This window comes from Medicago sativa, chromosome 8 (assembly GCF_051527215.1).
Source record: "Medicago sativa cultivar Bolivia chromosome 8, Bolivia_mono, whole genome shotgun sequence".
NCBI classification, from domain to species: domain Eukaryota; kingdom Viridiplantae; phylum Streptophyta; class Magnoliopsida; order Fabales; family Fabaceae; genus Medicago; species Medicago sativa.
In genome coordinates this window covers 54,212,456-54,239,191 of record NC_140756.1, presented here as the reverse complement: position 1 = coordinate 54,239,191, position 26,736 = coordinate 54,212,456, and the positions used below count along the sequence as shown (strand labels likewise).

General features: G+C 33.6%; 2 protein-coding genes and 1 non-coding gene across 5 annotated transcripts; 2 read left to right on the top strand and 1 right to left on the bottom strand.

Annotated features, from left to right (window-relative positions):
- Positions 1–181: 181 nt before the first annotated feature.
- On the bottom strand, positions 182–691 carry LOC146899566 (uncharacterized). The gene has a single exon (XM_085736810.1). It carries the CDS (start codon positions 689–691, stop codon positions 182–184), a length of 510 nt encoding a protein of 169 aa, XP_085592936.1.
- Positions 692–5,305: 4,614 nt separating this feature from the next.
- On the top strand, positions 5,306–5,410 carry LOC146899565 (small nucleolar RNA R71). The gene has a single exon (XR_015024414.1). It is a non-coding gene; the product is annotated as a small nucleolar RNA R71 (small nucleolar RNA).
- A 3,143-nt stretch (positions 5,411–8,553) lies between these two features.
- Positions 8,554–16,582, top strand: SUT2 (sucrose transporter 2). Of its 3 annotated transcripts, none has more exons than XM_085738590.1 (14): positions 8,554–9,011; positions 9,468–9,533; positions 10,239–10,337; positions 10,447–10,486; positions 10,601–10,685; positions 10,796–10,829; positions 11,164–11,263; positions 13,004–13,079; positions 13,921–14,274; positions 14,435–14,578; positions 14,722–14,955; positions 15,125–15,188; positions 15,271–15,314; positions 16,106–16,582. In XM_085738590.1, exons 3-14 carry the CDS (start codon positions 10,271–10,273, stop codon positions 16,271–16,273), a joined length of 1,410 nt encoding a protein of 469 aa, XP_085594716.1. In that variant the 5' UTR covers positions 8,554–9,011; positions 9,468–9,533; positions 10,239–10,270; the 3' UTR covers positions 16,274–16,582. The 3 variants fall into 3 exon arrangements, with proteins under 3 accessions (XP_085594716.1, XP_085594714.1, XP_085594715.1); XM_085738588.1 differs by having other exon boundaries at positions 10,422–10,486; XM_085738589.1 differs by having other exon boundaries at positions 10,422–10,506.
- Positions 16,583–26,736: the final 10,154 nt, after the last annotated feature.

Genomic DNA, 26,736 nt, shown 5'->3' with positions numbered 1-26,736 from the left:
ATACTAGTGATAGTGCTTAATCTCCGTCTTCTTCCATGACTTCAAATTCTTGCTTTGGTTTTTTCGGAGTCAGAGTGCCACAAATAATTGGATTGTGCTCATTTGTTCGTTTCTTTGGCGGCTTCGACTCCTTAGACATGAGGTCATTGAAGGCGGCTTGTTTATCCGTAAAAGTAAAATGTCATTTCTCCGCCTCATCAATCTTGTTATTACTCCATTCCCCCATAAGGCAGTGGTAACGGACAACCTTCTTCAAAAAAAAAACATGAAGAAAGTGGCCATGAATTATGCCAAGACACGTGATGTTGGAATGTGGGTTAAGTGATGGAGCACCACAGATTAGGAAATATGTATCACATATACCTCTTTCAGGCAAAATCAATTGAACAACGACTCTATTGTAGAAAGTTGCAATAATGTGACCCATATCCGGTAATGTCAACCACTTAGCTTCAAGTGCAATTCCAATACTACTTGTTGGAGGGTGGAAACCATCCAAGATATATTTATATCGCTTCTCGGTACCAAATATCAACAAATAGTCACTCTTATGATTTTTCACCTCATGAATAAGTGCATGACGAACCAATACATGATTTTCCTCATCTATTCCCATGTGCCTAGCTATGACCCGGATTCCACAATTACAATCCCCTTTAACATTCACAATTTCTTCAATGAAAGGTCTCATGATCATTGACATTTGTGAAATGAATGGTATATTCAAAAAGGTTTTGGTTTTGAAGTAGGTGTCGAAGCTTGTGAGCAGGAGTAAGTGTCAAAACGTGCACCTTTACTCTTTGGAACCTTAATCTTGGGTTGTGAGGATTGACTATCGGGATTTTGAGAATCAACATGCTCCCACCTAGAATGGATTCAACCCTTGGATGTTACTTTCGGCGTAAACCTCACTCTTTTAGGTGCTCCCTAGGTTACCACTTTTCTTGGAGGTGGATTCAACATTGTGTCCTCTGAAAATCCTAGTTGACGCAACGCCTCTTTGATGTTGAGTTTCATCTTGTAAAAGGCTCTTTTGAGACGTTCTTGCATGGTGTTTCATTCCTCCGTAACGGAAAAATGTGCATCAACCTCTTCTCAATGTACACTTAACCTTTGCCAATGAGGGTGTACTTCATCCAATAGAATAGGTAATTTTTTCTTTCTCTTCTCAGCAATAATACATGCACAAAGCAACCCGTAGCTTATCTTTTGCACACAACCACAATCTTCTTTATCAAAGTCAGATGTCCTAGAGCGTGCCAATTCGTCATCCATAAAATCCAATGCGGCTCTAGATACATACGCCTCTAATTCAGAGAATATTTTGTGTCTTTTGTATTTGTGTTCCATGACAGTTATGCTCCTCCCAAAACTTCCTTGTATCTCTCATAATTGGATAGTCAACATTTTGTCTATTTCATCCCAACAAGATGCCAAATCTCCCACACTACTCCTCAAATATTTTGTCAACTTTTCATGAGCTGATTCAACAATGTTGGTGGTTCTACACCCTAGATGCAATAATTTATTCGTCATTGCCCTCACAAATTTCTTCTTAACGGTCAAAACTATGGTTTCAACATATTCAACGAACTTTGGAAATGGTTTGCATACCTCTTTGAATTTCAACAATGCACTTGTATTCCGTAGGAGATTCAACCACCTCTTTCCAAACCCTCCTGATTTTCTTAACAAGATCACATGCTTCTCCACATTCGCTTCCTTCACTTCTTTCTCAACAACTTTTGCATCCGTAAGATTTTCTTTGACTATACAATCTGTGATACCCTTAGCTTTGACATTCTTCCCAATATGAAAATAATAATTTATATGGTCTGTTTCAGGGAGGACTTTGCCAACGAAATTCATCAAAGCGTTGTCCCTATTGGTAACAACCACCTTATGCATGTTAAGTTTTGAGGTCAAAAGACCAACCAACATCTCAAGTGCCCAAGTAAAGTTATCCTCTAGTTAAAAGGAAAGAAAGGCAAAAGCAATGGAATACGTCATTTTGGTAGAGGTGACACCAACAATTTCAAATAACGCCATTCCGTAGGTATTGGTTTTGTAAGTGGAGTCCATAGCCAAAACGATGGAAAAGTGTTAAGCATCTTAATTGACTCCAGATGAGCAAAAAATATGTCTTCAAGAGTGGTTTTCTCACTATTTGCTATTGTTAAATAGACATATTTATGCTCTTCCAACTTTGAAATCAAGTATTGCATCTTCGTCTTGTCACCTATTTGCCCTTTGTGCCATCTAGTTCGCGTATTGTACACTTGCTTGATGGTTGTCACACTTTTTTTCCTTCAAATCCGTGAGAATATTCCTAGGCACCGTCAAGCTCTTTGTCATGTCAATAACACTTTTCTTCTCCTCCGCTTTTAGTCTACCCGCAAGAAGGTGACCGACTAACTTTGGTGCCAACTTAAGGTTGTGAATTCCACAAAGCCTTGCAATCCACCAATCTTTTGTATCCTTATCAAAGAAACCTTGCAACCTAAACGTATGGGTGTACATGGGTTGGGTCAACCCACAAAACTTGGTCAAACCCATTCAAAAAACCCAAAAAAGTGGGTTGGGTTGGGTAATTGGGTGAGTATGATTTTAAAAATGAAAAACCCATAAAAAATAACGGGTTACGGGTAAAATCAGACCCCAAACCTAATAAACTCACTTACCCAATAATGCCAACATTTTTATTTTCATTGGGAAGAAGGTGAATACTAAAGATTTTGGTCATATATCAAGTGTAATTTTCTCCCTAAAAAAAAAATCAAGTCTAATTTTCAAAATTCACAAAAGACATTCTCTATATTGAAAATCAAAACATGTTAAAGTTTCGAATTCGGATGTTGTACTTTTTGATTGTTTTGATACTAATGCAATTTTATATCATACAACTTTAGTTTGTTGCAAGTATTTTATGATAAAATTCATTATTTAATTTATCATTTATTATTTTTTACGCTAAAATATAGTGAAAATATGTTATACAATTTGTTTTAGAAAGTAAAAAACTTGAGTAATTTTTATGAAAATATATGAAGACTCATGATTTATTCATTTAAGATTAACAGAAAAAAAACATAAAAAAATTAGGTAACCCAACCCAACCCAGAAATTAATGGGTTTGCACAAACTGGCACAATAGTGTAACGAGTGGTTATTTTACCTCACCCAAACCGGAGTACCCTATATGGTTCGGGTCTTGGGTTTGGCCAAACTCAACCCAAACCGGCCCACGTTCACCCCTACCTAAACGAACATTCACATTTCCTTGTGCCCGTGCCTTCAAGGTTCGATTTCTTCCTTGTCTTAGGTGGCTTGTATTCATCACTCCTTTCACATTGCATCGTCAAGTAGGGGTGTACATGGGTTGGGTCAACACACAAAACCCAATCAAACCCATCCAAAAAAACCCAAAAAAGTGGGTTGGGTTGGGTAATTGGGTGAGTATGGTTTTAAAAATGAAAAACCCATAAAAAATAACGGGTTACAGGTAAAATCAGACTCAAACCCAATAAACCCACTTACCCAATAATGCCAACATTTTATTTTTTATTTTCATTGGGAAGAAGGAGAATACAAAAGATTTTGGTCATAAATCAAATCTAATTTTCAAAATTGACAAAAGACATTCTCTATATTGAAGATCAAAACATGTTAGAGTTATGAATTCGGATGTTGTACTTTTTGATTGTTTTGATACTAATGTAATTTTATATCATGCAACTTTAGTTTGTTGCAAGTATTTTATGATAAAATTCATTATTTAATTTATCATTTAATATTTTTTTACGCTAAAATATAGTGAAAATATGTTATACAATTTGTTTTAGAAAATAAAAAAGTTGAGTAATTTTTATGAAAATATATGAAGACTCGTGATATATTCATTTAATATTAATAGAAAAAAAACATAAAAAAATTGGGTAACCCAACCCAACCCAAACTAGAAATTAATGGGTTTGCCCAAACCAGCCCAATAGTGTAATGGGTGGTTATTTTACCTCACCCAAAGCGGAGTACCCTATATGGTTTGGGTCTTGGGTTTGACCAAACCCAACCCAAACCGGCTCACGTACACCCCTATCGTTCAGAATGACCTTTTTAAACTAGATTTATCTATATAAATAGTAAATTCGGCTCTTGCTACTTGTCGACGAACCCAACCAAGTAAATCAGCTCTCTCTCTCTCCATCTTTCATTTGTTATAAAAAAAAAGAGCCGGTGTCTACTTCAATATTGTGAACATTGCCAACATCGGTGCGTACCTGTTTAGATTTTTCTTCAATGTGACCTTGAAAGGGAATTTTACTTTCAACTTCACATTTACGGTTGGTTTTACATCGCGGGAAGCTACACCTCTTCTTCGGAAGCTTCAATTTTTGGCGGTCTCGGATCAACGTCATCATTTGCCACATTTTCAACCATATCACTCTATGTCTATTGAATAACAAAATAACAAGGAAAAAAAATTAAATTACTTGTGCAACAAGCTAACAAAGAAAAAAAGTTACGCAAAATTTCAAAAAAACAGCATTATACTCATGCGTGACTTAAGCCACGTTGAACATTACTCCTGCGTGACTTAAGTCACGCAAATTTGACTCCCGCGTGAGTTAACTCACGTTAGCCTCTGCGTAGGTTAACTCACGCTACGACCTTCTTCCCAAAATTGACGAGCCAAGCATAAAAACCAGCAAAATCGAATACATTACATGATATTTGATGCTTGATGATCATAGAAACTTGATTTCTGACGATTTGCAATGATTTGGAATGAATATTTTGATCCAAAAATTCGCACTTTTTTGGTTTTTGGAGGTGGAGGAAAAGAAAATGGTCGTTGGAGTATGGACTGATGAGTTTTGTACAAAAACAGTAATCTGCGTGAGTTAAATCACACAACGTTAGTTAACTCATGCAGGGGCACATTGGTCATTTTAGTTGGGAATGAGCGTTTTTTGTTGGGAGAAATTTTTCCTATCATCATTGACTAGAATTTTACTCTTCTTCCTTTTCATTTCCATCATTCCCACCTTAAACTTTTAAAAATAACTCGAATGTGAGCTAACTTCCGCCCGGTACCCTGCGTGAGTTAACTTGTGTTGAACTTCAGTATGAGTTGACTCACGCTGACCTCCAACGTGTGTTAACTTGTGTTGGTTTCAGGTTCGCTAACAGAATAACAATTTTTGACAGAATTGCTCTTTTTTTTAATCACCTAAACGTGCATTTTTCACAATACCAATCATTGACTTCAACTACATTCAATGTGTGAATTATCAACAACTTTTCTAATATGTGGTGTGGGCAAGTTCACATTACTCCTTATATCTCTTCCATGCTTCAAAAAGTGATTCATGGTCCATCTGTCTGAAGTAGGTAATTTGGTTCCTAAGTTGTGCTGTTTTCCTCGGCGGGAAGTATCTAGCGAGGAATGCTTTCTTAAGTTCATTCCATGTCATAAAGGAATTAAACTGTAGGGATTGCAGCCACGCTCTGGCTCTGTCCCTAAGGGAGAATGGGAATAAACGTAGTCGAATTGCTTCTAAATTGACTCCATCAATTTTAAGCGTTTCAGCAAACTGCACGAAGTTAGAAAGGTGCAAGTTCGGGTCATCCGTCAAATTTTTGGAGAATTGGTTTTGTTGTATTAATTGCAGCAGAGAAGGTTTAAGTTCAAAATTATTCGTTGCAATTGCAGAAGGAGCAATGCTTGTATGAGGATCCTGGTTAGAGGACACAACAAATTTCTTAAGGGGCTGATTGTCATTATTATTATCGTCACTCATTTCTGTTTGAGGTTCAGATCCTGACGGGGTGTCAAACTGCAATCGGCGTCTAGCTTGGAAGTAGCGCTCGATTTCATCTATGTACCTAGTAAGATTACCGGCACTTCGGGTTATTCGTATGCAATTAAAAGTAAAAACAAAAAAGTCTTGGTCTAGACGGCGTAACAACAAAATTGCAATATTGCAAAGATTGGTATTTATATATCAAAAAGAAAAAAAATGAAAAATGTAGATTACCATGGGTTTACACAAAAAAAATAATAGAAAAAGAAAAAAAATCAATAGTCAAAAATATAAAATTTTTTGGTCTCTTCAAAAAATATATATTTATCCCAGCAAAGAAATGATAAATAGTTCGTTCTACTCAATACCCATCTTGTTTGATTCAAGAAAGGAAGGTTTAGAATACTTCAATGTTATAACCACTTTACAAACTCTTTTGTTAGCTTACTTTTCCAAATATATCCCACCTTACCTTAAGCCATGTTATAAGCTTGAAAGACCTCAAATTGTGTATATAATATGATTTTAACTGTCTATTTATAATTGTCTCAAATTTACAGCATGATACATTCATGTGACGACTAAAGTGGACAAATATCGTGACCAACCCCACTACCTTAGGAGATACATATGTGTATCATAGAAAAGAGTGTGGTTGAGAGTATCAGCTATCTTCTCTAAGCTTGTCTCGCTTAGATGTAAAGTGGTAAGTAAGCCAAGTCTCTAAATCGGTCGAGATGACGATCTGAACAACCTCTTTGGAAAATATGTTTTTCCTGAAAAAAATTCAAAGAATAAAATTCATTTTTCTTTCGTTGCTCGAGGACAAAGAATAGTTAAATTTGGGGTTGTGATGACAGATCATCTTACGTTATTTTTAGCATGTTTTCAGTAGGTTTTTCATCCAGAATAAAGAAGTATTAGAACAATTGCTTATGATTTCACGACACTTGTAATGTTTTCTATATTTGAGTCATGTAATTTTCCTTTTCCGAAACATAGCAATTTTAGGGTGTTTTGATGTTTGGTGTTTGGACGAGCCATTTCAGGAAGGACTATCACTTCTTAAGCGCATACACACACAAACTTTTAAGAAATTTTATGCGAAGAACAAATGCACCAACATGATGAAAACTTTCTCATAAATGAATTTACTTAAAAGTTTGTACAAAAGGGCCTCACTGGACGTGCCAATTTATTTACTGATATTTTTGGTAAACAATCAATAGTTTTAAATTTATTACATGCAGGATCAAACTACTAAATCCTAAGACATATTTAGGTAATATTTCTCAGAAAAGTTTGAATGTTCATCATTGTTGATAAATTTGAATGGAAAAAAGATGAGGATAATCAACTATTTTGACTGAATCGAAATTCGTTTGAATGTAAATGTAAGCAATCTTTACCGAAACAACATTTGATTAAATAAATGAAGGAAGTTGGTATACATAATCATACATTTGCCTATGACTCGTTTCTCGCTGTAACATGGATAGTTTGAGTGTTTAGTTTTTTTTTTTTTTTTGTGTGAATGATTTATGGCCCCTATTTTCTGTATAAACTATATACACTTGGTAGAAAATAACTAAAAATAATAGTCACAAATAAAGCCTTTGATGCGTGTCTTGCTATGTCTCTTAGATTTTTTATAAGCTTCCAGGTGTCTTCGACCTCTTGATCTTGTCTCTTCATAAGCAATTTGAATTTCTTTAGTCGAAGCTAAATGGCTTTGGAATCTCCAATATGCAAAGTGCTCCCACAATCTGTCAAACTAAGAACCTTCTGGAATGTAAACAAACACTAACCCGAACTTGGCATGTCTTTTTCTGTCAAATTGAGGGTATAAAAAAAATACAATCCAACACCTGCATATACATATTTATATAATATGATAAATAATCAATTTATTTTCAGTGTACAATTAATTTATTTAGCTATTTAAGCCTAAACCTAAACCTAAAATCCGCTTAATACAGTAACCGCTCCCTCTACTGGTGTGCAATTTTTAAGAGATATTTTGGATGTTTTTTATTTGGCTATACGTACTATATTATGAGTTGATCTGAAAATTTTTGGATCATAATTTTATTTCAATTATGATATTTCTTATTGTCTTTTCATATTTAAAATGCAAATAATAAGTGCAGACATGGACACTTGGATGCCATAAAATATGAGGAAAGACACTAAACTTATTTGGGTATAGGAAAGGAACACTAAAGTACTGTGCTTATTAGATACCCATTGTTATTAATAATCTCAATTTCAAACAAAAATTTATTTTTAAATTTATTTACTCCCTCCGTTTCAAAATGAGTGTCGCTTTAGCCAAAAAAATTTGTTTCAAAATGAATGTCACTTTCAATTTCCAATGGAATAATAACTTTTTCTTTTCAATTGTACCCTCCAATTAATACTCTGCACACTACTTCTAAAATATTACTTTTAAAACTAACCAATAGTTAATAAAGATAATTTGGTAAAATAACCATTCTCTTTCTTTTAATCATTGCATTTCTTAATATATGTGTAAATACCTAAAACGACACTAATTTTGAAACGGAGGGATGTATTTAGTAAATCAGAAAATTTTTGTTTATAATCGAAATGGAGTATTAAACAAGGAGGAGTTGGAGTAGGAATCTTGGTCAAAGTATAAGCCATGGACCCACAAAATTGAAGTGGCGCCACGTGGCAGTAAAAGTAGGAAGGAGACAAAGTACCATCCTTGACGCTACTGCAACGTAGCAGATCTGACTTTCAACCATGGCACCATAGCTTCTTCTTCTTCACCCGCCTAAATTCTTTGACCTTCTTCATTTTCCTTCTTTTCCACGATTCCATTCCCATTTCAAAACCCTAGAAATTCTTCAACCATTACATTTCAAAAACTCGATCATCGTGAATCGTGAATGTTCACAACACGTCGTCGCAATGGCGGGTAAGTCTGACTCAGTATCGATCCGTGTTCCTTATAAGAATCTAAGAAACGATTCTTCCGCCCCGGAAGTCGAACTCGTCGGCATCGACGGCGACGGCGATGAGCCTCGGCATCGGATCGATCTTAATTCACCGCCGCGTGGAGATCAATTACCGACGAAGAATAATGCTTCGTTGACGCATCTTGTTCTTAGTTGTACCGTTGCTGCTGGTGTTCAGTTTGGTTGGGCTTTGCAGCTTTCTCTTCTCACACCTTACATTCAGGTCCTAACACGTTTGTTTATCTTAATTTTGATTAGATCCGAATTTGTGTTAGAATTGCGATATCATCAATGAAATTTATTTATTGATATTTTTTAGTTATCATGCTTGTTATGTTTATTGAATGTGATGAGATTAATTCCTCAGATTAGTTTCGAATTTCCAAAAAGAAAAATAGTCATTTTGATCTCTGAATGTGTCAGACGCGTTGTCATTATAGTAGTATCTAAAGGAATCAAGATTGTAAATACATATTGAGTGTAATTTTAGAACTAAATTGAGTAACGAGTCGAGAAGCACATTTGACGATTAAAAAGACGCACAGGATTATGAATTTGCGATTTCGTTATATTTAGAAACTATGATGATGGTGTGTCACATTCAGGGACTAAAATGGTTGTTTACTCTTGGATTTGGGATTTACTATGTAGTTACTCTATTTGTTTGGTTTTGATGCAGACATTGGGAATAGGACATGCTTTTTCTTCATTTATTTGGCTTTGTGGCCCCATTACAGGCCTTGTGGTAGGTTTTCGTTTCATCTTTTATTGCAATTCTCATTACATTGTAGATTTGAAGTTCATTTCATATTTATACTTACTATTCTGGCTTATATGTTTTCTTTTGCTTCGTCAGAATATGTTTAAGCCTTCTATATTTTATGGCTTAGTTTCGATTTGATCTTAAATGATACTAATGGCGTATACAACTACTGTTGTGATTCATTTACAAGTCAAATCATTATTCAGTAATGCTGATATTTGCATTGCGAAGAAATTTTCGTGAAGTATGAACAAATTTGTGTTTTTTTTTTTTTTTTTTTATAGAAACCGGTACAAAAATACAATTTAATTATAGTAATTTACTTTTATTGATGGTAAAGTATATTTAAAAAGGAATGAAATTTACTCACACTATAGAGAATGCACTATTCACACTTATCTCAGGAAAGAAATAACACTACACTTTCTCTGGAAAGAAATAATACTACACTAATATAATACAACTCCTATCTAATCTAATCTAAGAAATTCAAGAGTCTTGGTCTCTCCCTCCAAGAATCGAAGAGCTTGTTCTCACTCCCAAAGCCATTCAAAACCTATCTCATAATCACTTTCTCCTTTCATTTCTCTATTTATTCTTAAATTTAACTATAACCGACACGATAACTGTAACTGCCCATAACTTTCATAATAAGTAGTCTTACAATTTTAAACTGGTAAATTACAGGTTCAACCTTGTGTTGGTATTTGGAGTGATAAATGTACTTCAAAATTTGGCAGAAGACGTCCATTCATTCTGGCAGGATCTCTTATGATCTCGTTTGCGGTAAGCATTTATGACAATGATTGTTTTCTGCCATACTTTTTTACATCGGATTATATATAAGCTAAATTAAGTCTTGTAATTTAGGTGATATTGATCGGGTTTTCTGCAGACATTGGATACATATTAGGGGATACAAAAGAGCATTGCAGGTTTCTGTTTCAATCATTTTGTACTTTTCTTACTCATTTATTTCTTCTTCTTTGAGTTTCACTTAAATAAACTCGGATATTAATGGAATTCATTTGTATGATCCAAACTTGTAGAACATTTAAAGGGACCCGAACAAGGGCTGCTGTTATATTTATTCTTGGGTTCTGGATGCTGGACCTTGCCAACAACACAGTGCAGGTAAGTTTGTTAAATGAATCAAAGTGTGCTTTTGTTATATTAACTTTATACCGATGATGCAGTTGAACGACGGTAAACTAAACCTTTCATTTGTTTAAATTTAAATTTAGGGGCCAGCTAGAGCACTTTTGGCAGATCTGGCAGGTAAAGATTTCTTATTGTACATTATTACATATATTGATATTCATCCTTGTATAGAGATAACTTGCGCAGCAAGTTATCCATTAGTATAGTGATTCTCTAGTTGTTAGTTCACAGGACTTAGCATAGAGCTCACTATTTGTATAAATAAGCTTTGTATTGATCACTTTCAATCTAATGAACATATGAGATTCATTCATTTCTCTTTAGTGATAATATACATGTTTATTGTTCAAGTTCTCAACAACCACAATGAGAATCGTTGATTTTCATCTTGTCTTAAAATACTTGTCTGGTGTCAGAGACATAATGAAATAACACTTTTGCTCATACTTAGGTCCTGATCAACGCAATGTATCAAATGCTGTCTTTTGCTCATGGATGGCAGTGGGCAACATTCTAGGATATTCGTCTGGTGCTAGTGGAAAGTGGAACAAGTGAGACCTTGCTACTATTTTGGTGTTATTCCATATTTCTGTACACTATTAACTAAAAATTTGGGTACAATTCTTGAGGTGATTTTCGTATGGTTCTTAACTAAAAATACACCTATGTTGCATATAATATACTCTGAGAAAATCATGGATTTGAGGAAATCATGGTGAATTAAGTTAAGAACCATACGAAAAGCACCTAAGGAATTGTACCCAAGTTTTTTCCTCTTATTATTATTACACACATTTTTAGAAATTTGAGTACTTATGAAATCAATAATTAGAAACAAGACAAGGGAGAGTAGTTGGTTCTACATTTATGATACAGTAATGTGGGAGAATGTATCTTTAGAAAGGAATAATTTTATGAAGCACAAACTTGGACAACAGACATGACACATAGACACCAATAATGTCCAAAATATAGGGCCAGCTACATGGATATGTGTGTATTATATAATTAATTATTATATTATATAATTAGATACTAGAGAAATCATTATGCAATTTGAAAAGGAATAATTAGAAACAAGACAAGGGAGAGTAGTTGGTTCTACATTTATGCTGCAGTAATGTGGGAGAATGTATCTTTAGAAAGGAATAATTGTATGAAGCACAAACTTGGACAACAGACATGACACATAGACACCAATAATGTCCAAAATATTGGGCCAGCTACATGGATATGTGTGTATTATATAATTAATTATTATATTATATAATTAGATACTAGAGAAATCATTATGCAATTTGAAAATTTTGTTTAGAGGCCAAAAGAAAGTTTCTAAAACGATATGGTGAACTATTGAACTGTCTTGAACCTTCAATCCATCTATCTACTACTGAAAAAACTAAAAAGGATCTACGGGAAGTGTTGGTAGCTGCCAGAGCAGTATTCAGGTCGTGGCCTCCATCTGTCAAAGCCAAAAATAATATTTTTATTTTCTGACGCTAGAATGAAGTGTTTGACATGTGTCGTCCGATATGTGTTAGACACTCGGACACGTCTTCAACTTGGAGTGTTGGTGCTACATTTGAACTAGTCATGTTAAAGATCTCATAAGTGGTTTTGATAATTAGATTTATGTTTTTCTTTTTCGAACAACAATTAGATTTATGTATATCCAATGATTATGTATTTGGGCTTCTTGTTATTGCTGCTATCAATGTTGTTAAGATCAAGATTTTGACTATGATCGGGAGGGGTACCAAGATCGCAACTAGGATCTATCCCAAAGGTTTATTGCTCGCCTGACAGATAGTGAGAATGATAGGCAGAAATGGCCGTGAGAGAGGGTGAAGATGTGGAGAAGGTCGTAAAAGAGGGTGAAGGTCGAGGCTGCGAGAGACGGTGCAAGGTCGCATGAAATAAATATTATAGTATTAGGGTTTTTCCCAACCAGGTTGCGCATGGTCCGATGCGATTTCGTGATCCAGATATGATTTTGTTCTGATCTTGCTTCAATCTTACACATAACTCGATTTTGCTCACGATTCCGATCGTAGGGGGTGACCGAGATGTCAAACTCGTTCATTTCTCTCGTTTGATCTTGCTAATGAACTTGCGATCTTGATAACATTGGTTGCTATGCCATGAAATCCGTTGAGTATTGCATGATTTACATAAACACACCATTATTGAATTTATATATGTAATTTTATCTTTATTTATCTTTATTGAACTTATAAAGTTCTTTCTATATGTATTACTGATCAATATTTTGGTTTTTCTTACCTTAACAGATGGTTCCCTTTCTTGACAAATAGAGCTTGCTGTGAGGCATGTGGCAATCTTAAGGCAGCATTTCTTGTTGCTGTGGTAGGTTACTACTGAAAATCCTTTTAATTGGGCCTTCATATTTGACTTTCTGTTGCTTTAAGTTCAGAGATCCTAAGCATAGCTGATCTAATAATGCACCACCTTTTTTTTCACCTATCATAAATAATATGGTTGAAACTTGACGTAGGGGGTTTTGGCATGTGGAAAGAAGACCTTTAGATTTTATAGTAATGAGAGTAGGTGAGGTAGAGGGTAGTCAAATCACTAGAGGCACATGACGACCTAGAAAAATTATAAGAGAAACTATTGAGAAAGATGTAGAGATTAATCAGTTGGATAGAGATATGATAGAACATTATGGCGTCGTTTGTTCTGACTCCACTTAGTAGGATAAAGCTTGGTTGCTATTGTTGTTGATGTCTTGAAAACAGTCAAACACATTCTCCTTCAGTTTGTCTAGTTTTTTCTGTTCATTTGCTCTCCTTTTTTTTTTTTATTAATTCTATTGTGGGGAAACATCATCATTTTTAGCTTACTTATCTGACTTTTTCTTAGTACCTGTTGTCAGAGTCCATATATGGATACGAGATTTGTGGTATTATAAGGAGTGCAAGTTTAGCAAGAGAAACAGAAGTCCATTAATGTAGAGGTAAAAATTGGAGAACATATAATACCACAAATCTCGTGATTTTAGTACCTTAGTAGGTCCATGATGCAACGTGAGAAGCACTTCTAAAATAAAGCAGTGCTATTGTTTCCTGGAGTTATTAGCTAGTAGATCTGTCATGTTTTTCAATCATACGTTGCTAAACGTACTGCATTATATGTGCATATTTTAAATTTATTTGATAGCTTTAATCTCATGTTACAATATTGGCAGGTGTTTTTGACATTATGCACACTTGTAACCCTATATTTTGCTGATGAAGTTCCGCTTACTACTGCAAGTAAACATCACCAGTTATCAGATTCTGCTCCTTTATTGGATGAACAAAATGGCATTGAATTTCCAAAACAAAAGCCTTTATCTGTTATAAATGAGTCCAATGGTAAGTTAAGCGAGGATCGCTCTGAGGAAGTTGTAAATCTGAAGCATGAGAGTTTCAATGCTGGGGAAGATCATAATGAAAATTTAATGGATGGGCCTGGAGCAGTATTGGTTAACTTGTTGACAAGTTTAAGGCATTTGCCACCTGCTATGCATTCAGTGCTGGTTGTAATGGCTCTCACTTGGGTAGGTACTAGGTACTTCATTACTTATGTTCAAAAGATTATTTTGACATCACGCCTATTTTCTGTTTTTACATTGTTAGTGAATTTATTGGTATTTTCTTGTGCTGGTGCTTCTCATTTGAGATCCTTCTTATATTTCCTCCAACCCTGTCTACCTGCAGTTGTCATGGTTTCCCTTCTTTTTGTTCGATACGGATTGGATGGGAAGAGAAGTTTATCATGGGGATCCAAAAGGGACCACTTTGGAAGTAGATCTTTATGATCAAGGTGTTAGAGAAGGTGCATTTGGTTTGCTATTGAATTCTGTAAGAACTCATATTGAACAGAATATTTTTTTAAAGAGATTTGTCACAAGTTTTTATCAATGGTGATCAGAGACTTTGTTTATCTTTTATTAAATTCGATTTTTTGGACATTTTTTCCTGAATAATTATTTATGGCTTTATAGGTTGTGCTTGGAATTAGCTCTTTTTTAATCGAACCAATGTGTAAGTTGATGGGTGCAAGATTAGTATGGGCAGTGAGCAATTTTGTCGTCTTTGTTTGCATGGCTGGCACTGCTATCATTAGTCTAATTTCTGTCCATGATTATACTCGAGGGATAGAACATGCAATTGGAGCAAGTGAAGGAATCAAGTATGCTTCCCTGGTTGTGTTTGTTCTGCTTGGATTTCCACTTGCGGTGAGTGAAGTTTTCTCATTCAAACTATTTTGATACATTGTCGGTTTCCTTCTTTTCCTACCAATCTTCTTGACCAATCATTGTATTAGTGTGTGTGTGTGTGTATGTGTATGTATATATATATATATGGAAGTTCATGACAGGATAAATTTGTGTGTTTATGTTACAGATTACCTACAGTGTTCCCTTTGCTGTTACAGCAGAGTTGACTGCTGATTCAGGTGGTGGCCAAGGTTGGTATTAGATGTAGATGTTGTGCTTAACTTTTGGTCTATTAAAAGTTTCAGATATCAACATGTTTGAATTTTTCTGCAGGATTGGCTATAGGAGTTCTAAATCTTGCAATTGTTGCTCCACAGGTACCATTTTCTTCTCAAATACTTTTGTCTGTTAGTCCTCTCCATATTTGGAGAGGAGACCCTTTTAGAGTTGTATTGTCATCTTGTTTTTATTTTATTTATTAAGTTTGATGGCACTGGTGGTAATGTTCGTATTACAAGACTAATAATGCGCAATCTGATGTTGTTCTTTCCTATGAAACCAACACTTCCTTATTATTTTCGGTTAAAATTCCAGTGCAATTCATTTTTGAACAGGGTAATTGAAATTTATTATGACAGAAAAACCTCGTGCTAAATGAAAATTAGCTACTCTGAGCTGTTGTTATTTTTTCTATTTATGTATGTGGTATCCAAATGGAACTAGTGGCATTGGTCTTCATCAATGGCAGCTTACATGTTAGACTTATTATTAGTTTTCCATAAAGAATTTGTTTACATCCAACCCCCAATTAGGAAGGTTTGCAACATAAGTTAGGGTGGACCCAAGGGATCAAGTGTTACAGGTCAATTAGTTAAGCCTTGCCTTTTAAGAGCAGGTCTTATAGATGTTAGAGTAGTGATTAGTTAGATTGTATGAATAGAGGGGACAGCTAGTTTGTTGATTGGCTATTAAAATTGGGAGTGGCCAAGCTCTCAATTACCTGATGACTTTAATAGTAGGTTTATGTTTTTTCTGTGAATTAGATTATTTTGATTCAAGTAAGGAACAATACATCAATAAGACTCTACCTTTTCTTTCTGTAATAGCTACTTTCTGAATCAGTACCTATGATGTTAGTTCTATTTTGACGTATTATTTGTTTATTTAGATGATTATATCCCTTGGTTCTGGTCCATGGGATGCTCTCTTTGGTGGTGGCAATATTCCTGCATTTGTTTTGGCGTCCATCTGTGCTCTAGCCGGTGGCATTGTTGCAACTCTAAAACTGCCAAACCTTTCTAGCAGTTTCAAGTCATCAGGTTTTCATTTCGGCTAGCTGTTGGGAGATCTAATCCGTTAGTGTTTTTAACTTGTACATGGTCCTCAGAAATTGGAATAACATGAAAATTTTGGAGAGTAGGCACGTTGATTGTGTAATGTTGCTTTCCATTACACAAAAGGCGCATTACAGATTCAAATTCATTCATTCTTCCTCCCACATTGCGGGTGTCTGTATTGTATGTAATATATTATAATGGCTGCACAATAGAAGAAAACTTAGGTGCAAATAGTAATACACGTTTGTAATCACTGTTATTCAATCAATTAGTGATTACAATATGATGAGATCAATTTTGATAGTTAATCTTGCGACTTGGGTTCGTACTTGCTTAAAGATTTCGATCAAGCCACTTTTCCCTCCATAAAACGTATAAATCTTTGGTTTGAGACTTTTGCCTGAATGGAGCACATGTTGAGTTAGTTTTATTACAGTAGAACGTATAACACTGTCAGTTGTCTGAAAGCTAATCTTAGAGGTTTGTACCATGTATGTATATCATGTATGGTGTTGTTGTAAAACTTGTTTAAGAATGCAAATGTATGTTGTGGGTAATGCTTTTTTTTTTTTTTGGAAAAATATAATTTCCTTTCCCATCCTATGCACTTCTTGCAAGCCCTCTGAATTGATCATTTTGCTCCATTTGTATTTTATAATGCGAAGTATATTTGATGTTTTTCGGATAATAAAATCCGAAATGTGTTTGCTCAATTTTTGATCATATTCAATTCATTTTATTAAAAAGTCATAATTAAAATGACATAACTTAAAGTGACAATATAAAATTGACAACCAAATTTAATAATTCAACACATTTTATTAATTGAACATGAATTCATAATTCATTTACTTTAACATAACACCAGGGGGCGTTTGTTTGGGAGATAAAAAGTACACCTTCCGGTCACAAATATAAGCAAAAATTCACTTTTAAGATTCATTCAATAAATGATGCATGTGGACTATTAATAGTCCACATGCATCATTTATTGAATGAACCTTAAAATTGAATTTTTGCTTATATTTGTGACCGGAGGGTGTACATTCCAGGGAATAGAGAAGGGGAAAAAAACATTACTGTGTTTGGTAAAAAGGAACATAAATGATATATCCAGGAATGAATAATACCCAGGAATTTATTCTACCCAAAGTTTAGCTATTTTTATTCCCATGAAAAAGGTTGGGAAAATTGAAAAATTGAATTCCCAGGAATGATAACCCACGTTCTACTATATAACCAACTAATACCCCCTATTTTACCATTTAATCTTCCCACGATGACTAAAAAGTGTAGCTAATGATTTTTCTTTTATTTTTTAATTAAAAAACAATTTATATTTTGACAAAAATCCCAAGGGTTTAAAATGGTAAACAAACACTTTTTAAAAAATTCCTAGGAATATAATTTTCATTATTGTATTCCAGGGAAAGTTCATTCCAAGGCTTTATTTTTTCATCCATATAACAAACACACCCTAAAAGTTAAATTTGTTAGTATAAGATGGAGCATGAGAGGGTGGAAACTGCTCTGAACAATTCCAAATCCAAACTGATATGAAAACACAAGATGGGGTGAAATAGCCCCCTTTGACTATTCATACTAACCATAAAAGATGACACAAGGTGTTGGTTAACCTTCATATGAAAGGCCAACAATAAAATATTGACATCATAACCACCCCAAAAGAAAACTAAGAAAAGGGAAGACGGAAGATGAGATGAGATTTAGACCGAAGGAAATGGAAGAAATGAAGAGTATTTATAGGTGAAGGATCACATACAATGTATCTACAGTCAATCAACATGTGCAATACAATATAATAAATGTGTAAAACACCATATTTTGACCTCAAAATTATACGATCTTTCAATGACTTCCTGACCAAGCCATTGTCTAAATTTTGGGTTGTTTCAAATTATATAATTCGAACGAATGCCAAGTAAAGGTTCAAATCATATAATTCGAAAACGTGCCTAGGCTGTTGAAAAACTTGTGCTTTGGAGGGTTTGTCACAATTCATATTATATAATATGTACCAGTCAAATATAGGATTTTTCTATGGTCCACGACGAATAGAGACTTCTATAAATTTTCATGTTTAGTTCATTTGCAAACCACACCACATAACAATGAACACTTATTCAGTAGATATGAACACTAAGCTACCTGTAGTTTATCACAACGAGGGGAAACCTAATCTATTTAGGGTCCACATTGATGTCACATTGTCTCCGTTGAAGGGTCTGTTGGACAAATTAACGGTCGTCTCAACCATAGAGACACAAGGAATGTGGTCAATGTTGACTATCATTGTCCATTGTTCGACTTAGATGGGCGCATTTAATTCACCGAGATGAAACTCCAGAATGAGGACATGAGAACCACGTTCTCTATATTTGATAAGTATAGTTCAAAGGGATCAATTGAGTTAGACGTTTTTTTGGTAAGATATTTTCATGATATTCATGACAATTTGATACGGCTTAAATGTGAGCTTGCATGGATATAAAGATGAAGACTTTTGTTTGGTTGATCCATGATCTTATTTGTGTTTAAGTTGTTGTATTTTGTTGTTGAAATTGTTATGTTTAATTTTTGTTATTTTAGAATTTTATTTAATGGGACAGATTTTTCTTTTTTCTGTAATCTAAACAACGTTCGAATTATATAATCTGAAATGTGTCAAACCCACCGAAACACAAGTTTTTATACCGTCTATACACTTTTCATATTATATAATCTGAACCATTACTAGGCATGCGTTCGGTTTATATAATCCGAAACAGTCCAAAATTCGAACAGTGACCCAGTCAACAAGGTTTGGAAGGTCAGATGATTTTGACTGGTCAAATGATACACTTTTATTGATTGATGATACATTCTATGTTCAACAGTTGCCTATAATTATCCTTCCTTTCTTCCATATTCTTCATTCTAAAACTCATCTTCTTTCGTTCTTTTATTTTCTTTCTTACTTTTCTTTTGGGGCGGTTATGATGCCATGGTCACTATAGACCATCATACCATCCCCAAACCTTTTGTGCGATTTTTTGTGAGGATGTTATGATGGTCAACTTAGATTTTTGATCATCTATTTATGTTTTTATAGGGGATTCAAATTATATAATATGAAATAGCACAATTAGATGTTAGATTATATAATCTGAACAAGATAATTTGAACATTTTGGAGGGGGCGTGAGAAGTTAGTAGGTTTGGAAAAGAAAATATACATACATTTATTAACAAACGAATTCCATACCCAGAGATTAGGCAATCATTGCAAGAAGAGTTTCTTTTGACAAAGATCGGGCTGCAATCCATTTGCCAAACAATACGAAAAAGATGGTTGCTCTTCAGATACCCTTGTGTTGCTCAAAACAAACAAAATAGTTTATCGGAAGATAGTTTACGGAAGGCTATTTTTTAGGGAAAAAAGAAGAGAGTTAAAAAAATGAAGTATCGAAGGATAGCTTCAAGTAGAAATTGAGAGGCTTCAGAGCAATATAGAAAAACTAAAGAGCAATTATCTAAAAAAAACTTTTGTAATAAGATAGGGTTGAGATTTTAAGACATGGTTTTTTTCTTCTTCAGGAAGTGTCTCTGATCTGTTCTGGACGGTTACTTGCTCAACAAGAGTAACTCATGGAACACGTTTTTCAAAGGATTTTACCAACTTTAATGTCTGGTAAAATCCTTTGAACACGTTTTTTGACCCATAATTAAGAGTCGTTACTCTAAGCGACTCATTCTTCACAAATTTCTCCTATAAATACCCTTCAATTCTTCATAATTTCTCACACCATCATCTCACACTTTCTCCTCCTATTCCTTCTACAACAATGTGTTTCCATCGTCGGCCTTTCATACAAAAAGACTACTTTGGAAATTCAGGGATTGTATGAACGGTTAATGGGGATGGTGCCACGTTGCAAAGAAGAGCGGTCTGCCTGGGTGCGAGGTTGGTTTGCTTGGGTGTAAGGTTGACCATCAAGACCTCTTTCTTCCTAGAAAGGAAACAAACCTTACCCCATCCCCCTCCCCCCACCACCCTTTTCTCATTCCCCCTCCTGCTTCCCCCTCCATCTTCTTGCACCACAACTTTAAGTTTTTAATAGATTAACAATAGATGTTTGAATATTTTATGTAATAAGCTTTAAGCTTAAGCTTTATTTTATTGTAAATGTATTGACATATTAATAAAATGATATTTTATTTGTATAATTTTTTCCTTTTAATTCTGTTCATATTTACATTAATTTTATGTTTTGTCATTTATATTTATGTCATTGAAATAATATAAACCATTGTCTCTTTAAAAATTTGGGCAAAACATATTGCATATTATATAATCCGAAAAGCCTATCAATTTGTTTCAGATTCTAAAATTTGAACAAAGAGTATTTTTAGAAGAAAAAAAATAGGACGCATGAGAAATTGATAGGGTGGAAAAAATAATAGTAAAAAACAAGTACTTTAAGAAAATTCTTTTTGACAAATCGCATTGGCAATCAATCAAGCCTCGTTTTAACTGATGTTAGACATGTGTTTAACTTCAAAAATATAGTCGACATCAAAAGTCATTTTTGCTGTGGTCATTGGAAAAGTGTTTTACATGAGCTTACTAAAGGGGGCTTATATGGTGAAGTTACTTTTGTGACTTTTTTGGAAAAGTCGCTTATGTGGCTTAATGGGAGAGTGCCACGTGGATGTCTTTTTAAATCGGTTATTTGGTAAAGCGACTTTAAAAAGCATTTGTTTTAGGAAAAAAGATATTTTTAATTTCTTTTTAATTTTTATTTTCATTTTTATCCCTTAGGATTGTTTTCCTGGCTCTGATACCAGATTTGAAGTGGGGTTTTTCTCGAGCTTCTTTTAGAAGTCTCTCGATTTTTTCTAAACCTTGAAAAGGCTGTAGAAGTATTTTTGCTCTTTTTCTTTGAATTTCTATTTTTTGGATAGAGTTGTTGACGGAATTTTCTTCAATTTTAATTTCTAGATCTTCAATTAGATCTATATGTGTTAACATTAAAGATTGAGCTTTAAATATATTTTGTTTGAATGTTATTAGATCATAATACCATTCTATATCACTTACTAGATGTTGCAACCTAGTTTTAAATAATTTTAGTTCTTCTTTTAATGTTAAACCAGGCATATTTATTGGTGGATTCGCCAGCGGAGGTTTTCTTGTTCTAACATTTGTTCGGTTTTTATTTGTTTTAACTTTTCTTCGATTTTTGTTAAACCTTGAAAAGGTTCTAAAAGCATTTTTGCTTTTTCTTGCTGAATACTTGTAAGAGTATCCAAATCTTCTATTTCTTCTAATAACTTAGAAATAGAATCTATATGGTAGAGTATTAAATCCTGTGCAGCAAAAAGAATTTGTTTTAACATAATTCTTTCATTTTGAAAATTTATTTCAGCAACTATTTCTTCTAGTTTTTTCTTATTGAATTGTAACTCTGTTTTTAGATTTAATCCAGGCATTTTGACTTTTATAGTCTTTGATTAATTTTATTAACCTGTATCGATAAAGTTTTTATAGAATCATGTAGATCTTTGAGTTCTTTTTCTCTGTTTATTTCGAAATCCTTTCTAGGAGGTTCGAATGAAGTATTATTTGAGGATGAGGCATCATCTTCAAATATATTTTGAGAACTTAATGATTTATTAAAATCTTTTAGATCGGGTGATGTTATTCGAAGGCTTTGGCTTTTAAGCAATGGTTTTTCTGTTTCTTCAAACAGATTCTTTTCTGCTTTTATTAAGGAAAAGCTATTTCTTGCGAAATTTTTATAGATTGGTGATTCCAGAGAAACTAATGGTTTAAACAACTCATCGATATGAATTGTATCTTTTCCTAAGAATTCTATGCTATGGTGTGAATTACTCAGAGCATAATTAATTCTATAATAAATTGTAAAAGGATGATTACCTTCTTTCAAGAATTTTGAATTTTCCATTTTATAATGAAAAACTATGGATCTATCTAGATCTATATCTTTTAGGGATAATCCTATTTGTAAATTTATATCAAATTTTATTTTTCCATCTTTAAGATTACATTTTCCTTTTGCAATTATTGCATGGTTTTTGTCTAAAATCCTAGAGTCTTCTAGGGCTATTTCTAAAGGTGAATTAATACCTTTCATGAAGGTACTTTTGATTAAAAATTGAATGGTTGATATATGAATATAACCAATTTTTCTTCTTTCGTTTTCGGAAAACGTTTCAAGTCTCTTTATGATTTGTTCTTTGTTTATAGTGGATATAGCTATTCTTCCATTAGTTGTTTCAATAGGAATTGCTTCTTCTCCTGTTACTATTCCAAATTTCAGAATATTTTTTCTTGAAAGAAATTCTCTCAATTTACTAAATTTTCTTTTAAAATTTTCTTCAGCAGTTAAAGACAAATCTGCTTCTTCTATTTTATTATCTATTATGCTATCAGCATAATAACTAGATGTTCCTTCAAAATATGAAATTTCAGTCATGTTTTATAATAATATGCAATAAATTCATACCTGATTATTTCTTCAGAAATATGGTTGATTTTTGCTTCAGCAATTTGATTTCTTCAGCAGTTTTTTCTGCTTGTGTTGAGTTTTTCCCAACTCAGGGCGAATTCCTCCAGAGTATTACCTCAAGAATTCTCAGCTATAGTGTTTTACCACTATAGGACCACTAGTTCTTAAAACTAAGAGGCAAGCTCATATCAAACTGATATAACTTATATTGCTTCAATTCATGGTGCTTACAAATGAGCTTCGAGGCCCTTATTTATAGGATGAGAGACTCACAAGTTGGCCTTCATAATTGGCACAACGTCTCCTTCCTTTACAGCACACAAAAGGAATGACAAGACAAAAAGAAAAAGAAAAAGAAAACGTAGAAAAATGTGTTACATAATTGCCTTAGAGATAAGGCTTATCTCTAAATGGGTCACATGCCCACTAACTTTCTACATTTTCTTCGTTGTTTGGTGATATGTCACTGTCATACAACGATTCTTTGTCGGCCACGTTTTTCATGTCCTTTGCGCACCACTTGCATTGGTGTCCTTTGTATTTTTGAAAGTGTCGGCAACACTCTTGTTGGATTGGGTCAGGTAAACGGCCCAAGTCTGCTTCAAGCCCACTAAAGTTTTCTTCAAACTTTAGGATTTGCTGAAGATGCTCTTCTCTTGCTTGTTTTCTTAAATCACTATAGACTAGAAAACTTTCTTTTGCAGTAATTACCCTGAAGTTCGGTAATTTTACTCCAAATCTGATGAGAGTATCATAGAATTTTTCCATTTGATGCAGAAAACATTCTGGTCTTGGATCCACATCTCTTCCATCGTTTGTTGGATATGAATGATTTGAAATACCAATCTTGATTAAGTGTCTGGCTTTAATAACTTCATCGTCTTCAAACCATGGATAAGTTGAAGTGAAAGATAAAAAGAACTCTTTACCTTTTGCAAAGTTATTGTTGAATTTATAAGCGATATCGCCTATATCTTTTGGAAGAAGGTCTAATTCATGGATCTTCTTTCCTGTATCTTCCTGAAGATACATTGTTTTAATCATTCCACAATCATAGAATGATCTTACCAATTCCTTACCTATGCCTGGAACTGTTACAGCTTTGACTTCTATCCCATTGTTGCTAGGATAAAAACATTCTGCTTTTAATTCTTCTGAATAGTTGGTTAACCATCTCCAGTTTTTGTAGTAGTCTCCAATGGTGACTTCTTTAACGAGCTGTCTTTCTCCATAGATAATTCTATCTACAGATATCTTCTTTTTAGTCTCCATTTTTGATGGTTGGACTATGTTATTGGCTGTTGCAACTTCTTTGTAAACAGCATTGTAGGCTGTTTTTGCTTCTTCAAGAGTCATATAACCCTTGTATCTGACATTTTTGCCATTTACATGTAACTTTGTGGTTTCCCAGTTATGGTAGATACCTTTCATAGGTCCATCAAAAATTACATATGCTTGCTTTTTGCCAAGTTGACTATCAATTTTCTGGCTTGTTTGTTGATCAATGGATTCTTTTTCTTTTCCATTTTTTCTTTCATCTTCTTCAACTTTGTCAGCCCAAGATATTTTAGGTAATTCTGCAAGGACAGTTGTTGGGTTTGACTCTTTTATTGGATTCCATCCATTTGGTTCTATTGACTCAATTGAGATTTTTGACTCTTTTGGAGCTGAGTATTTTACATAGTAGTTGAATTTTCCAGAATCTTGACCTAACAGATCCCAGTTTTCACTATTTTTAGATTCTGAAACTGTTGATGTTTCTTTTTTACATAGTTTTTCAAGATTTTGAATTGTTAATATCATCTCCCCCTCTTCAGAAAGAAGAGTTTCTAGACGATTTTTTGCAGAGGCAATTTGCTCCTGCTTTTGCCTGAGAGAATTCTGTAATGTCTTTATAGCTGCTTCCATTCTCTTGTCAATGCATTTGCAAAACAATTCTTTTCAGATTTTATATATTCAATATATGGGTGAAACGGTTGGAGTTTCATCTGCCATCTTACAAGTCTTCCATATTTATAATTGACGCGAAAGTCGTATTTCCAAAATCCGGTTACATATTTGGAATCTGTTCTTAATAAAAATCTAGTTGGAATTAATTCCATTTGCCATTTTGTTAGAACTTTAACACAACTTAATGTTTCTAATTCATGAATTGGATACCTCGTTTCAGTATTTGTAAATGATCCTGAAACATATTTACAAAGTAAAAGATCTTCATCTTTTATCTTATTTTTAATATTTTCATAAGAATAATCAATCTTAGTATCTTTTGATACTAATTTTTCTGATGAATCAGATAGTTTGTCCAATTTCTCTTTCGAGCTACTAGACTTAGCGTACTGGGTTGCTCCAGTATCTTTCATTCCTTGTTGATGGGTTACATCACCAACATAGTTTCCCGAATCATCAAGATTCAGTATCGCTTTACCATTAGGTAGAGCTCTCATACAACCTGCCCAGGTTGTTTTATCAGCATCAATCTCAACAATTAAAAAATCATTTTCTGTTGGATTGTATAAGCTGGGTAAAACTTTAATTTTTCTTTTAATAGTTTTTACAGTTAGAGTATCTTGTTCAGTCCATGACCATGAAACCTTTTCAGATATCTTTTTTTGTAAAATCTTTCTTTCAGTTGCCAAATTTTTGAAAAATCCTTCATTGGCAATATAATTCAAACATCCTAAAAATCTTTGAATTTGTTTTCGATCTTTTAATTCATCAGGGAAAACTTGAATCTTTTCCTGAACATGTGGAGATAAATCGAGAGTGCCATTTTCTTTAAAAATAAGGCCTAAATACTCAATTTCTTTTTTGGCTAATTGTGATTTCTTTTTTGAAATAACAATTCCCTTTTCTGAAATTCTGTTTAAAACAATTTCTACATCTTTAAGATGTTGTTCTTTAGTTCCTTTTGTAAAAACTAAAATGTCATCAATATATGCCAAACATATATGTTCTAATCCTCTAAGAGCATTATCCATAAATCTTTGGTATATAGATGGTGCTTGTTTTAGTCCAAATGGAAGGACATTCCATTGGTAATGACCTTGTGGACATGAAAAAGCTGTTAAAGGCTTAGTTCCGTCTGAAAGTCTGATTTGATAGTATCCTGATTTTGCATCAAAAGATGAAAACCAATCACATCCTTTTATTTTTTGCAAAATATAATCCTTTCGTGGTAATTTATAAGAATCTCCGATTGTAGCATCATTGAGTTTCTTATAATTTATCACCATTCTAGCTTTTCCTCTTTTTATTTCATTGTGATTTGTCACATGAAAAGCGGGTGCTGAATGTGGACTTGCAGATGGAGTAATTAACTTCTTTTCTTGAAGTTCTTTTATATCTTTTTGAAATTCTAATTTATCTTGTACTGAATAAGGCATTTTATATCTTACATTAATCTCCTTATTGGGATCTCGTAATTTAATGGTGACAAGTTCATGATTTGTATTTTTCAGATTATCCAAAGGATCTTCTGAACATACAGTATCAAGTTTTTGTTCTATTTCTTCAAGATTTAAAAAGAATTTTCCTTCCTCCCAAATACTCTTTAGGTTTATAAGATTTTCAGAAATTAATTGAATAATCTCATTTCTAGTTATAATTTTTGTAGTTATAACTTTTGTCTTTTCTTTGGGGTTTGCTAAATTTTTCCAAAGTATAGAAATAGTTTTGACATTTTGCACAAACGGTGCATATAACTTTAAAAAGTTATTTCCAATGATTAAATCTAATCCTGAATCATGGAGATAAATTGTTGGTATGAAGAATTCATGACCTTCTATAGTAATTGAGATGTCTCTCAAAACAAACCATATTTGATGTTTTGATTTGTCTGCAACAATTATTTCTTTGGGTTTTTCTAACCTTTTCCAATTTCTTGATATGCTTTGTTTTCCAAAACATAATGTTGCGCCTGTATCTAAA